The 13,487-nt window shown below is 49.0% G+C and overlaps 1 protein-coding gene across 13 annotated transcripts in view; it reads left to right on the top strand.

The window, feature by feature from the left end:
• The window catches only part of CACNA1A (calcium voltage-gated channel subunit alpha1 A), a 1,220,168-nt gene that overhangs the window by 1,081,954 nt on the left and 124,727 nt on the right, over positions 1-13,487 (top strand). For all 13 annotated transcript variants that reach the window (XM_085600715.1, XM_085600714.1, XM_085600719.1 and 10 more), the window contains one exon: positions 2,168-2,281. In XM_085600715.1, coding sequence (XP_085456841.1) covers positions 2,168-2,281 — 114 coding nt within the window. The remainder of the gene's footprint in view (positions 1-2,167; positions 2,282-13,487) is intronic.

Raw genomic sequence — 13,487 nt, 5'->3', positions numbered from 1 at the left:
CAATCTCCCAGGAGAGGTCCATAAAAGCCATGGCACCTCTCCTGGCCTTGACATACTTATTTAGTATAAGGGACAGATTAAGTGCTTGTTCTGAGGTGCCTAGGCCTGGTCAAAACCCATATTGGGCCTCTGTAAAAGAGGCTCTTTTATATGCCCAGGCTTCCAGTTTCCCCAGTAGCAGTCTCCCAAACATCTTTGCAGTAGAATCACCGAGAGAGATAGGCAGGTAATTTGCCGGGTCATGTTTTCACCCTTCTTATAAATGGGATTTGTCACAGATCCCTTCGAAGAGTTGACTGGTCCACTAATGACCAGAGCTCTAAAAACATTTGTACTCAATGGGGCCCAGAGATCAAGATTATACTTAAAAAGCTCAGCAGAAACCCCATCAGGGCCTAAAGCTTTTCTTGAAACTGAGATGACAATAGCTTTTCGGACTTACCCAATTGTAACTGAATTACTAAGAGTCACCAAACCCTTGCAAGTATTTACAGTAGCTTGTGACACCACAAGAGATGCCTCCCCTGGCTCAGCAGTGAATATTTTCAAGAAATTGGAAGCCCAGTCTAGACAGTCAATTCCTGAGGGAGTTTTACCAGTAAAAAAGGGACGATTTGCTATCTCCCAGTAAGCCTTGTTATCTTTACCAGAGGTAGCGCGCTCCAGATCTTGCCATGCCTTGGTTCTTATCGCTTGTTGTTATTTTTCAAGCGCAGCAGTATAATTCGTCCTCGTTCTCTACCTTCCAGAAGATCACAGGGCACTTTATCAGTTGCTTCATTCAAGAGTTTGAGAGCCTTAGTGCAGTCTTCATCAAACAAAGAGATTACAGGGCGTGCCTTCAATGGCTTAACCACTGTTATCAATCTTGCAATGAAAGTGCATATATTCTAAAAATGATCCTGAATTATCCCAACTTCAATATTTTCGGTTAGGCAATACATAAACCCATCAAGCCTAGTTGAAACCAGTTTAAAGTGACTTATGGAGGGATCTACCTTATTCCGTTTTGTACAGAACCCTTGGTTTCGAGATAAAGTTAGGGATGAGATCTGTGTAGCATGGGGGGTGGATGAAAAGGAAAAGGTGAGACTAATTGGTCAATGATCATTAAAGGGAGAGAACAAAATCTCATATTTGCTTAAAAAAGGAGTCAAGGTAGCCAAGACTAGAATATGGTCAATTGCACTCCTCTTCCCGCCTCCAACGTAAGTCGGAGTGTGTTCTTCGGAATTCCCACAGGTCTCATATGCAAAACACAGGTTATTCATCAGCATTATCCGTGTCATTGCTTCTCTGTAGAGGAATGGTGAAAGTGAGCCACCTCCACATCCTGTCTGACTACTTTCCTACACACTCGACTCCCACCAAATGTACATTTAATAATATTAAAATCACCTGCCCATAGTATGGAAAGACCATTGCCCTCATTCCTCATTAGGCATCAGATAACCGACCTCAGGTCCTCACCGATATTCACCGGTTGTGAGGAATAAAAATTGTAGTAAAAATATACTAGAGGATATTGCACTCTGTGGTAAAGCGAAAGCTTCAAAATCTGATAGTAAGGGCTTGAGGTTAACTGTGTAGCAGATTATTGAGCCTAGTGTAGACAAAAACAACCATTAGAGGGGCCCGCTGGAGAACAAAAAGATCTGAACCCATCTATTAACACTTTGTCGAAAACCCAAGTTTCTTGATAACAAATGACATCAAAGGGAAATATAAAAGACAACCATTCAGGATTGCATATATTTGAGTGTAGACCCACCACGTTCCAAGAATTAACAGCTGCAATGTCATAGCGTTTCATGCCAGTACTGTTCAAGCCCATCACATTGTCAATTTTGGACAAACTCAAAGGTTCCATACTGGGAGTTTTGGCAACATGATTCCGAGGAAGGACTGGCGAGTTTCCGATAGTAAAGTATTAGTAAAAACATTTTATGTAAGATAATAATGTAACATAAAATTATATATTTATTTTAAATGTAGAACAAAACAAAAAAAGTGAGGGCACCATTGATATAAGTTTATCATTTTAAATTAAATTTTTAATTTATTTAAATATATGACATTACATGGAAAATATTTTTCTGATGTTTAAATAAAAAAAATAATTACCACTTGAAAGCTTCAAGTCTGTGGTTTCTGTTTCCTAATGCAGTCTGTGGAAATGAGGGAGATGGGCCGAGATGGCTACTCAGACAGTGATCACTACCTCCCAATGGAAGGGCATGGCCGGGCTGCCTCCATGCCGCGGCTTCCGGCTGAGAATCAGGTGAGCCTACAGCTCCTTATTTGCTATTCTCAGAAACATACGAGTCCCTACTGATTATATGTTTCACTTCCATTGCATGTAACTGTACAGAGGGTATTCCCTGGATATTAATGCACTAATAAAACACATGGGACAAGCTGAAATCTGTGCATTGAATCTAAAATAATGAACTGCTGAGCAAAGGACAGAAAATGAGTTCTGTGATAAGTAACTCAAATTCGGTTCTCAGAAATAGGGAACTCCTTTTGATGCAACTGAGATATTTTTGTGCTGATATTGAAGTATTCATTGGCACATTGATGTTTTGATAAACCTCGTATTTTATTTTATTACGTTTATTGTGAATGGTGCAGCAAACTCCCTGTCATTTACCATCTGGTGAAACTGCCCTGTTTGTTAAAGACCAGAGCTAGACTCTGCTCTCTTAAAGTGTGGGCATTCTGTCCATAGTGGAAGTAGTAACAATCTCTTTTGCAGTAACCGTTAGGCACGAATGTCAACAGATTAATAATCCAAGCCTCTTTTAATTTAATCTAACAAGCACCACACATATAATGGATAACAATTACTGCACGGTTGTCCCACATTTTTCAACAGGGCCGGCTTTAGCACTGGTGGTGCCCGGTACGACAATCACTTTTGGCGCCCCCTAAATCCCATGACCACCTCCACGGATTCTCCCACTACCACCGGTCAAAAGTGTCCCTCATCTCTCTAATCATAATAGAATTCTAAATACAGCGCCCTTCCTGAGGACTGCGCCCCCCTCCACAGGTCAGCGCCCAGTGCAGCCGCACTGGTCGCACTGCCCTAAAGCCAGCCGTGTTTGTCGATTCTCTCTATGGGAACATCACTCTACTCCCACTGACTGCAACTGCTTCGACATGCGAGTCATGAGAGCCACTTGTTGATCTGGGTTCGGTGTTACGGATTTTCTTGGGGCGTTTCCGAGTGCGGAAAGTTTTGAGAGGCGAACCCCTGTGGGGGTGAGGGTTGGGCGCTCGCGGGCAGTGCTGGTCTGCCGAGTCTTGTGCGGCTTCAACGGAGGTGAAGAAGAGGGAAGCCCCATTGTGGAGGATCTTTAGGCGGGCTGGGAATAGCAAAGCGTATTGAATCTGATTGTTTCGTAGTCTCCGCTTTACATCCAGGAAGGAGGATCTCTGCTGTTGTACTGCTCGGGCATAGTCCGGGAAGATCATTATTTGGTTGTTTTCCACCCGTAGTGGTGCCGCCATTCGCGCTGCCCGGAGCACCGCGTCCCGATCCCGGAAGTGTAAGAACTTAGCTAGGAGTGGCCGGGGCGCCGTGCCAGGTGGGGGCCTCTGGGCCGGCACTCTGTGAGCTCGCTCTATAGAAAAAAAGGCTGTGCGATCTGAGGACGGGGTGAAAGATTTCAGCCAAGTGTCCATATAGTCTATAGGATTCCCTTTCTCGATGCCCTCCGGTAGTCCCAGCACTCGGATGTTGCAGCGTCTTGAGCAACCTTCCAAATCATTTGAGCGTTCCTCCACTGCAGTTATACGGGTGAGGACCCCCTGGAGTGCGTCTGGTGTTCTTTCAGCATTGGTTGTATTTCCTCCAGCGTCCGTTCTTCTGTGCGCACCCGGTCAGCTAATTTACGGTGATCATCCCGGAGAAGGTTGACATCTGTCGCCAGGGTACCAAGGCGCTCCTCCATAGATAGACGGGACAACTCGATGGCAGCTAGGACCTTATCCAGCTTATCCGATATTGATATGTCTGTGGGGGATGCCGTACCGGGGGTCCAGGTCGAGGCCTTCGGCATGTTCTCCGGGGCTGTCTCCGGGACCGTATGGTGTTGCGCAGGTTTGGATTTCCCCATCTTGACGTCACGTGCGGCGGACGGGCCAGTGCCATCGGTCAGGGCTCAGGAGCCCGCGGTGGCACCAGGGGTCCGCGAGGGGTGCAGTGGTAGAGGGCGACGAGAGGGCGGTGCCGAAGGGCAGCGGCCCGGGCCGGTGTTCTGGGTCTCCCTCCGCAGGCAGGGCACAGGAGTCACCGATGTCAGGCCCCAGGAGCCACCCGCACGGCGCCTCCGGTTGCAGAACCCCCACTCGGAGTTCACGTCGGTCTCCGATGCCGCAGGCGGAAACTCTCCTGCAGCGCCCACGAAGTCCAGGGGCGCACTCCACCGGGTGCGAAGGTAATCTTCGCTGTGGCCGCCTAGATCAAGTCCCCTCCGGAGGCCCCCGACAGAGGTGAGACCCCCACAGTCCCTCAGGGTGTAGTCGACGAGGCCTGGTCGTGTGTGGCGGGGGAGTGCGGGTTCGCATCACGCCTCCCCAGAGTCTCCGCCCGCTTTGTGTCTCCTGTGTGACCTCTGTGTCCGGCGTCCGGGGCTCCCCCTCCAGAGTGTGGGGCTCGTTGTTACCTGGCACCAGTGCGGCCCGTCACTCCGGTACTCTTTAATCATCAAGGCCCCCCGGGGGCACCAGGGGGCTCCCTTTCAGTTCACTGTGGGCAGGCGGCGGGTGGGACAGGCTGGGGCGCATCAACCCCCCCGGACGCCGCCGAGGAGGTCGTCGCTGTGACAGTCTTAAACGTAGAGGCCTCAATGGTGGTGTAGAAACGGGCCCGGTGTCTGCTCGGCGGCCATTTTAGGGTCAGGCAGGTGACGTGGGGGAAGGTCAAGATACCCCCAGGTCGCGGTGTTCCCGCCGGGTCCCAGCTCCTCCTCACAGCCCCCCCAGGAACAAGTGTACCTGGGACTCTTGTCGGCAGCGTCCAGATCCTCTCCCGGTTCGAAGCCGGCACTCCGCGTTCAAGATGGCGGATACGCCCGGGGCGGCGATGCTCCCCCGCCTCGCGGTGTCCCACCTCGGTGGCCCCGGGTCCGCTCTCGGCTTTTCCCGGTTAGGCAACGGTGGAGGGACAGCGTGATGCACCGCTGTCCCCAGCGTCTCTCCCCGCACCGTCCCCGTCTCACTCACGGGAGTCTCGGCCCCATCTTGGGTCCTGGGCTGCGGTGGCGTCCAGTCCCTCCAGATAAAGCTTCATTCCTGAGGTTCAGGACATCACCAGGCGTCCCGCTGCATCTTGCCACCCTTCAGGCGCAGTCCGGTGCTCTTTGAGCCGCCAAGCACCCGCTGCGACGCTCCGTAGCTCATCAGAGAGGCGCCCGGGCGCGGAGCCTCAGCTATGCACGACCGCCATCGTGGCTGGCTTAGCCACGCCCCCTACAGTCTAAAAACAGGGTATATTCCCAATTCCATTAATTTACTTTAAAGATGGAAGAAATTACATCAAGCTTTAAAAGAAGCACCAAATAAAAGAAAAGTGACATTTTTAAAACATCTTTTAGAAAGCCTTTAGCTTTCTTTTAGATTAAATGATAGGGAAGGATAGGGCAATGTAACTGCATAGGCTACAAAAATGTAGGAAAGACAATAGAGCACTGCACCTTAAAGGGCACCCTGACCTCCAATTTCCTATCATGCCCTGTAGGTGGCAGTTGAATCAGTACTTTTTTCTGGCTTTTTCCTTGGAACACTAACCTAGGCCTTAATGTTTCTCCCTCTTAAGATCACTTCAGAACCTCTTTAAAAATTATTCACTCAACATCCTTTAGGTCAGAGAGATTTTTTCTGTAATTATGTCACTGGAATTTGTTTTCTTCATGCGCCAAATTACATCTCTTTTGGTAAGCTGCCCAGAGAAGAGGTAGAGGTACTTGCTCGCCGTCGAAGGTTAGGTAAACGTTAAAGATTATACAACTTTGAGAAGTAAGAGACCATCAACATCGAGGAGTTCATCAATGTCAAGACATGGTTTGATGAAGAGACACTCTTACACTGCAGATAACAAGGCGGTAGAGTGGCTTTTGGGGGTGAAAGTGGGCAGGCTTCCCTCTGAATCAGACCACTCCGGGGCTTGCTAACCTTCCAGACCTGCTACTCCAGTCATCATACTGAACTGTCCTTCTTCACCACCTGCAAAGCCACCTCCTCAGCCACCTACACAGTTTCCTCCTCCTCCACTGCCTCTGGTAATTCCTGCAGAAATTCCTCCAACCATACCTACTAGCTCTCAACAAGCAAATGTTCCAGTGACACCTCCACCAAGGCTCCAGATCTCGTTTCTGACATCTCAGACCTAACCGTAGGTCTAGATCAAATTAGAGGTATCTTATAGAGACTTCTAGCCACATATTCCTTACCTTAGAATTATCCCTAGGTGCCAGATTGGATCTGGAAATGTTGCATGAGCAGAACCCCTGCACACCGATAGGTAGTGCCGTTCAACTCCGTATGGCGGCGTCCCCCATGCCAGAAGTGAAGTACGCGGTGCCCATGTAGGCGCCCCCCTAGTAGGCAGAAGAACCTCAACTCATTACAGTTACTTTGATAGAGACTTGTAGCCACAGATTCCTTACCTTTGAATTTCCCCAGCCAACAGACTAGATCGGAAAGATTTTTGGTGAGCAGTACCACCGTGCGCTGGTCAGTGGCATCGATTGGATCCATGTGTGGCAGCATTTGCGCTGGAAGTGACATCGGCGGCACCTCTGCACGCTGGCATCAGTTCTTTTCTTTTCGTGCCAGTCAGCGCTGATCCGGAGAAGAACTACCCCCAGTCACTTTTTGTCTGACCTTATTTCGACCCTTTTGTTGAAGATTTTGGAGAAATTGTCTTCTGGTGTGGCAGGGATGTCCACGAGGAAGGCTGATTACAGATGTTGGTTACGGACCCGCACCTCGTCTGTCTCTGGTGTGTTGAGCGCGACCACGGCGCCAAGACCTGTGTCGATTGTCTCTCCATGCTGCTCGACATGTGGCGCCATGACAATTGTGATCCCGGTTCAAAGGAAGGTTCTGTAATCAGTTCCGGAGCCATCAATCTTATTCGTGGTCAAAGTAGGCCCACTCTTGTAAGTCCCACAAAAAGAAGAAGAAGTCGAAGAGGTCTTCGACTTTGAACCAACCGTCAAAATCATCTGACACAGTGAGGGAGCATCGACACTCCAGGCATGGCTCACTGTTAAGTCTGTGCATGGGCTGTCTTTGGTCATCCCCGAGTCTCCACCCAACCCTGCAAATTTTATAAGGCCCTGCACCTCATCTTTGGGTGGCCCATTCCTGCTGGAGTGCCTTTGGACTTGCAGGTTCGGAAGGGACCCCTACTGTTCTACTGCTGGTGGGTTCGCCCTTGGCGCCAGCTGGGCCCCGTGGACCCACAGGTGTATCCAGACCGGCATCAGCCAAGACACATCGACCTTCCCAGTCACCGGCTCTCCTGTCGACGCTCCCAGCACCTGCCCCCAGCGCCGCCCCCATTCTCATCCACGACTCCGACACAGAGCCGAATGGACGTCGACTTGAGCCATTCACTCTAGGCTGACCCCAAGCCCTATTCTCCAGTATTTGGGGTGTCTTTCATAGATTCACATGCCTGAATCATTCCCCGTCATCGGAGTGGGAGTCCCACGGTACATAAAAAAACAATAATCATGCATAAAATAACCCAAAAACTTTGGTAACCTGAAACCAGGAAGTAAAGTAGCCTAAGCTACAAGGAAAAACACTTCCACACCTATGACTATCACAGTCATTATGTACAGTCCAAACTGCAGCCAATCAGGCGACAGCACCCACCAGAATGTTCTCCTCAGAGGCTCAGGCTCTCAGATTTTCTACAGCACGTCGTGTGAAGGGAGCCTCCCTGAGCTCTGCTCAGTACTTCACAGTTTTTTGCTTACTTCAAGATGTCAACTTCTAAGAGGTCTCTCTTTAGTCCTTGTGAGTCCTGTGGAAAGCTCCGGCTATTCTCGGAAGATCCTCACAAGAAGTGTATCTACCGCCTCTATCCGGAACATGAGGTGAGGGATTGTAAGATCTGCAGGACCTTCCCTCAGAAAACCCTCAGGGATAGGGAAGGGCGCCTACTTCTGTGGCTACAGAAGATTAAGGACAAGGATAACCCTTTATCTGAGGTAGAAAGTGCAGCCTCTGGGTCCTCTGTATCCTCCAGAAAGAGGATGGCTGAAGAAGAATTATCTTCTCCTGGGGCGAAGGTGTTGAGGAAAGTTCAGCCTACTAAGGGCTCTGGCCAGTCTTCTTCTACTTCTTCAAAGAAGGCTTCTCCACCTTCCAAATCCAAGCCTGCTACGCCCCTGAGGAAATCAGGAAAGTCTCTGGCACCTAAAAGATTTCCTGACAAAGATTTACCTCAGGTAAAAATGCCGTAGTCGACGGCGTCGTCGACGGCTCCTTCATCGACGATTATCATCGTCGACGCTACATCAACGTCGACGGTTACATTCTTGTCTCCGAGACCGAAGATGATTATGACGTCGGCTTCGTCTCCGTCTACGCTGGTCTCCGTGGCTGTCAGACCTATCTCGTTGACGAAGGAGGTGTCATCTCTCGTCTCCGCTCCGTCGACGGTAAGGACAAAGAAGATCTCATCAATGACTGCTGCGTCGACGCCCACCTCGTCGACGAAGACTTCCTCGTCGATGGCTGCCCCGTCGACGAAGACTACCGCGCCGTCGACAGCTGCCCCGTCGACGAAGACTACCGCGCCGTCGACGGGGCAGCCGTCGACGAAGACTGACTCGTCGACGACAAAACTTTCCTGGTCGACGAAGGTTGCCTCGTCGTCGTCGCACTCCTCATCGAGGAAGATTGCCTCGTCGACGGCTAACATCTCGTCAACAAAAGTTGCCTCGTCGTCGAAGACTGCTTCCTCATCAGCGCACATCTTATTGCCGCCACCGTCGACGCTCCCGTCGACGGCGTACTCGTCGACGCCTCTCCTATCTTCCTGCACAGATTTGCAGGTTTGGACTGCAACATCAGCGCCGGCTTCATCCATCCAGCCTTCGACAGCGGCTTCTCTTCTGCAACGCCGTGGCTCCTCTTTGGATGCCCTATCACCACTGAAGCTGCCGGACCAGCTCTTAGATTCTGAGGAGGAGGCTGAGGAGGACGAATCTGGAGAAGATGACAGATTCTGCACTGCAAGGAGTCTATCAGAACTATTTATTAAATATCAGGATGAGGAGGAAGATCCAGGTACAGTGCCTCAACCTCCACCTCCTGTCTCAGTTCCTTCAGCACAAATGCCTTTAGAACTGCTGAATAATTTACAGTATATGTTGCAGGACTATTATTGGCGCTTTCCTCCTTCGGAATCGGCGGAGTCTCTTCCATCGATGCCTATGGCAAGGGTTCCCATACCCTCTTTCCAATCTCCCAGACCACCTTCTCCACTGCCATCTCGTCATTCCTATGACGCAAATACAACTAATGATGACAGGGAAGAGGGAGAGGTGGATGACCATTCAGTGCTGTCGGAGTGGGACGAATATCAAATCCAAACTCCGTCACAGACCGCTCCCGCCCCCGTGGACTCTCCTCCGGTGGATATCGGAGGTTTTCATCTCCTTATGGAGAGGGCAACAAAGAGATTTCTTATTCCAATGGAAGCAAAGAAAGATGACTGCTTTCTTTATGATTTTAAGGACCAACCGAGAAAACAGATCAGAACAATTCCAATAATAGATTTTATCTGGAAAGAAGGCTTAAAAATCATGGCGACACCAAATTCTCTCCCAGCAGTCTTGCCTCGGTTGGACAAAAAATATAAAGCACCAAGCGACTCACCGGCATGTCTCATCGGCCAACCTAAAGCCGACTCTGTCATCGCCCAAGCGGCGCAGAGACGGGCCAGGAACCCCTCGTCTCCTATATCAGCTCCACCTGACAGGGATGGCAGACGATTGGACGCAATTGTGAAAAAGGTCTCCACAATGGCTGCGACGACAGTTCTGGCTGCAAACTCCCTAGCCATATTAGGGAGATACGATCATCAAATGTGGTCCGACATCTCCCCCTACATTAATATGCTGCCGGAGCCTTCAAAGTCCGAGGCCTTTAAGATCTTACAGGAGGGGCGATATACCTCGGCTGAAATCATCGATGCAGCCGTGGATATGGCATCCACTGGATTTAGACAATTGGCGGGTGCAGCAGTATTGAGGAGACAAGGTTGGCTGAAATCAACATCTTTACTTCAAGAGGTCCAAACAAAGATCATCGATATGCCATTGGATGGAGAGTCTCTGTTCGGACAACATGTTGATGAGGCCCTTCAGGCTATTAAAAAAGATACAGAGACGGCGCGGTCTCTTGGTAGCCTGCAGTTTCGAAAGTCGTCTTTCCGTGGTGCCAAAGGACGTGGATCCTTCACCAACAGGGGAGGATATAATCAACAACGTTCTTATCAATCCTCCCAAACTAATCAAAGATTCCAACACTACAGGCAGCAATCTTATGGACAGCGAAGTAATTCCTATTCGCAGTCAAGAAAGAAACAATCCTTTCGTGGACGAGAGTCCAATAAAAAACAATGAGGTCAGCCAACTGCCACCATTTCTGCCGTTGCCACATACAAGAATTGGAGGAAGAATATCCCACTTCTATTCGAACTGGTCCAAAATTACTACAGACAAGTGGGTTTTGGATATAGTAGCCAGAGGTCATGCTCTGGAATTCACAAAGATCCTCCCAAACTCTCCTCCCAATAGTCCACCCCCTGCTCATCTCAAAGAGCTTTTTTCCCAAATAAATCTGATGATCCGGAAGGGGGCAATCGAAAAAATCCCTCTGTTATAAAGAGGAACAGGATTTTACTCAAGATTTTCCTCATCCGAAAAAAGTCGGGACAATGGCACCCTATTCTCGACCTTCGCGCCCTCAACAAATTCTTTAAAAAGCTGTCCTTCCGAATGTTAACACTTCAAGAAATTCTACAATTACTTTCGGCGGGGGATCACATGGCCACCCTCGACCTCCAGGACGCTTATTGTCATGTGCCGATCCTTCCCAGACACAGAAAATTTCTACGGTTCAGAGTGGCTGGCAGAGACTTTCAATTCAGAGTCCTTCCTTTTGGACTCCGTTCAGCACCCCAGGTATTTACAAAGGTGATAGCGCCTGTCACCGCAAACCTTTGCCTGCAGGGCATACAAATTTTCCCGTACTTAGACGACTGCCTTATCAAGGCGAATTCTGTCAAAACAACATCCGAACATGTTCAGAAGTGCCTGCTACTTTTCCAGTCTCTGGGTCTTTCCATAAATTTCAAAAAGTCTCATCTGACTCCATCACAAAGAAGGACTTTTCTAGGAGCAACATTGGACACAAAACTGACCCTTGCCCTTGTCTCAAAAGAAAGACAAGTCAAGATCTGCAACCTTGCATGCTCATTGCTGTCAAAAGAGTGCGTTTCAGTCCGTTTGTACAAGTCCTTCCTGGGAATGATTTCTTCCTGCATTCCTCTGATTCCCAACTGCCGTTACAGAATGAGGCCACTGCAGGAGGAGCTCAACCTTCAATGGCTCCAGATTTCGGGATCGTTCGAGGACATCGTTCGCATCACTCTTCGGATGCAGGAAGCCTTTCATTGGTGGAGCAAGATAAAGAAATTGAAAGAAGGATGTGCATTTCTAGCCGAAATGCCGGATTTTACCATAACCACAGATGCTTCCCTCGAGGGATGGGGGGCACCCCTTCAGGGGATGACAGTCAATGGCAGGTGGACTCTAGAACAAAAAAGGTGGCATATCAACCTTCTAGAGTTACGAGCCATATTCTTGGCTCTAAAATCCTTTCGAACTATCATCAAAGGAACATCCATACTAATACGAACGGACAATGCGACAAGTATGCATTACTTGAACAAACAAGGCGGGACAAAGTCAGCCCTGTTATCTCGGCAAGCTCAAGAGATTTGGGATTGGGCGATTCGTCACAAAATCAGCCTCAAAGACATTCATGTCCCAGGAGTCACCAATGTTCCTGTGGAGTCCCTCAGCAGATCCACAACATCAAACCACGAGTAGGAACTGCACCAACCATCCCTAAACAGGGTGTTTCAAGAATGGGGGCATCCCAATCTAGACCTCTTTGCAACCAGCCAGAACCGCAAATGCCCATTCTTTGCAAGTTGGGTTCCCCACAAAGATTTGCTCGGAAATGCGCTTTTGATGAATTGGTCACAAATATATGCCTACGCTTTTCCACCAATCCTGTTGGTTCCACGAGTTCTACGCAAGATCAAGAAACAACCTTGCCGTATGATACTCATTGTTCCCAGATGGCCTCGCCAGTACTGGTTTAGAGAACTTCTCCTCCTCTCGGAGTGCGAGCCTATCCAGTTCCGGCCAATTCCGAACCTTCTGACCCTCCAGAACGGACACATTTGTCATCCGGACCCAGCATCGCTGAGATTAGCGGCATGGCTCCTCAACACCTTGAATTTGCACACCTAGATATTCCTCCAGACTGTCAGGAGGTTTTAGCTAATGCTCGAGCACCTGCTACGATTAAAACTTACAAACTGAAATGGAAGAGGTTTTGCATGGGGTGTCAGTCTGCCAATAACCACCCTATTCAGGCAAGACCAGAACAAATTCTACCATTCTTTCTACAATTGGCGAAGTCTGGCCTCTCTCATTCTACTCTAAAGGTGTTCTTGGCGACAATTTCAAGTTTTCAGCAGGATGGTGTTAACTCTCTTTATTCAAATAGAGTCATTCAATAATTCTTTGAGGGGTTGTTCCGGATGTTCCCCCCTATCCGAAGTCCACCTCCTTCTTGGCACCTTAATATAGTGCTTACACAACTAATGCGGCACCCTTTCGAACCTATTCACAAGGTGGATTTAAAGTTCCTTTCTTGGAAGGTTTCCTTGTTACTAGCTTTAACATCAACCAGAAGAGTTAGTGACCTCCAAGTGTTCACTATTCATCCACCTTTTCTACAATTTACATCCAAATCTGTAGTGCTGCGCACTAACCCAAAATTCATGCCAAAGTCCCGGCGGATTTCCACCTTAATGAACCTATAATTTTAAAGACTTTTTTCCCAAATCCGCTCACAGCTGCAGAAAGGGCTTTGCATTCCCTTGACATCAAAAGATGTCTCAAGTTCTACTTACAACGGACAGCAGCAATACGCAAATCAGACCAACTCTTTGTGGCATGTGGCAAACCACGCCAAGAACATTCGGTCTCAAAACCAACCATTGCTCGTTGGATCTCTGCTGCAATTTGCTTATGCCATGATCAAGCGGGAAGACCATTACAAGCGACCCCAAGAGCACACTCTACAAGAGCAATCTCGTCATCCACAGCTCTTTTTGCCGGTGTGCCTCTTCACCAGATCTGTAAAGCGGCAACATG

Source organism: Triturus cristatus, chromosome 4_2, assembly GCF_964204655.1.
Source record: "Triturus cristatus chromosome 4_2, aTriCri1.1, whole genome shotgun sequence".
NCBI classification, from domain to species: Eukaryota; Metazoa; Chordata; class Amphibia; order Caudata; family Salamandridae; genus Triturus; species Triturus cristatus.
Note: the sequence above shows the minus strand (reverse complement) of the source record. Positions and strands in the feature narration are given on the sequence as shown.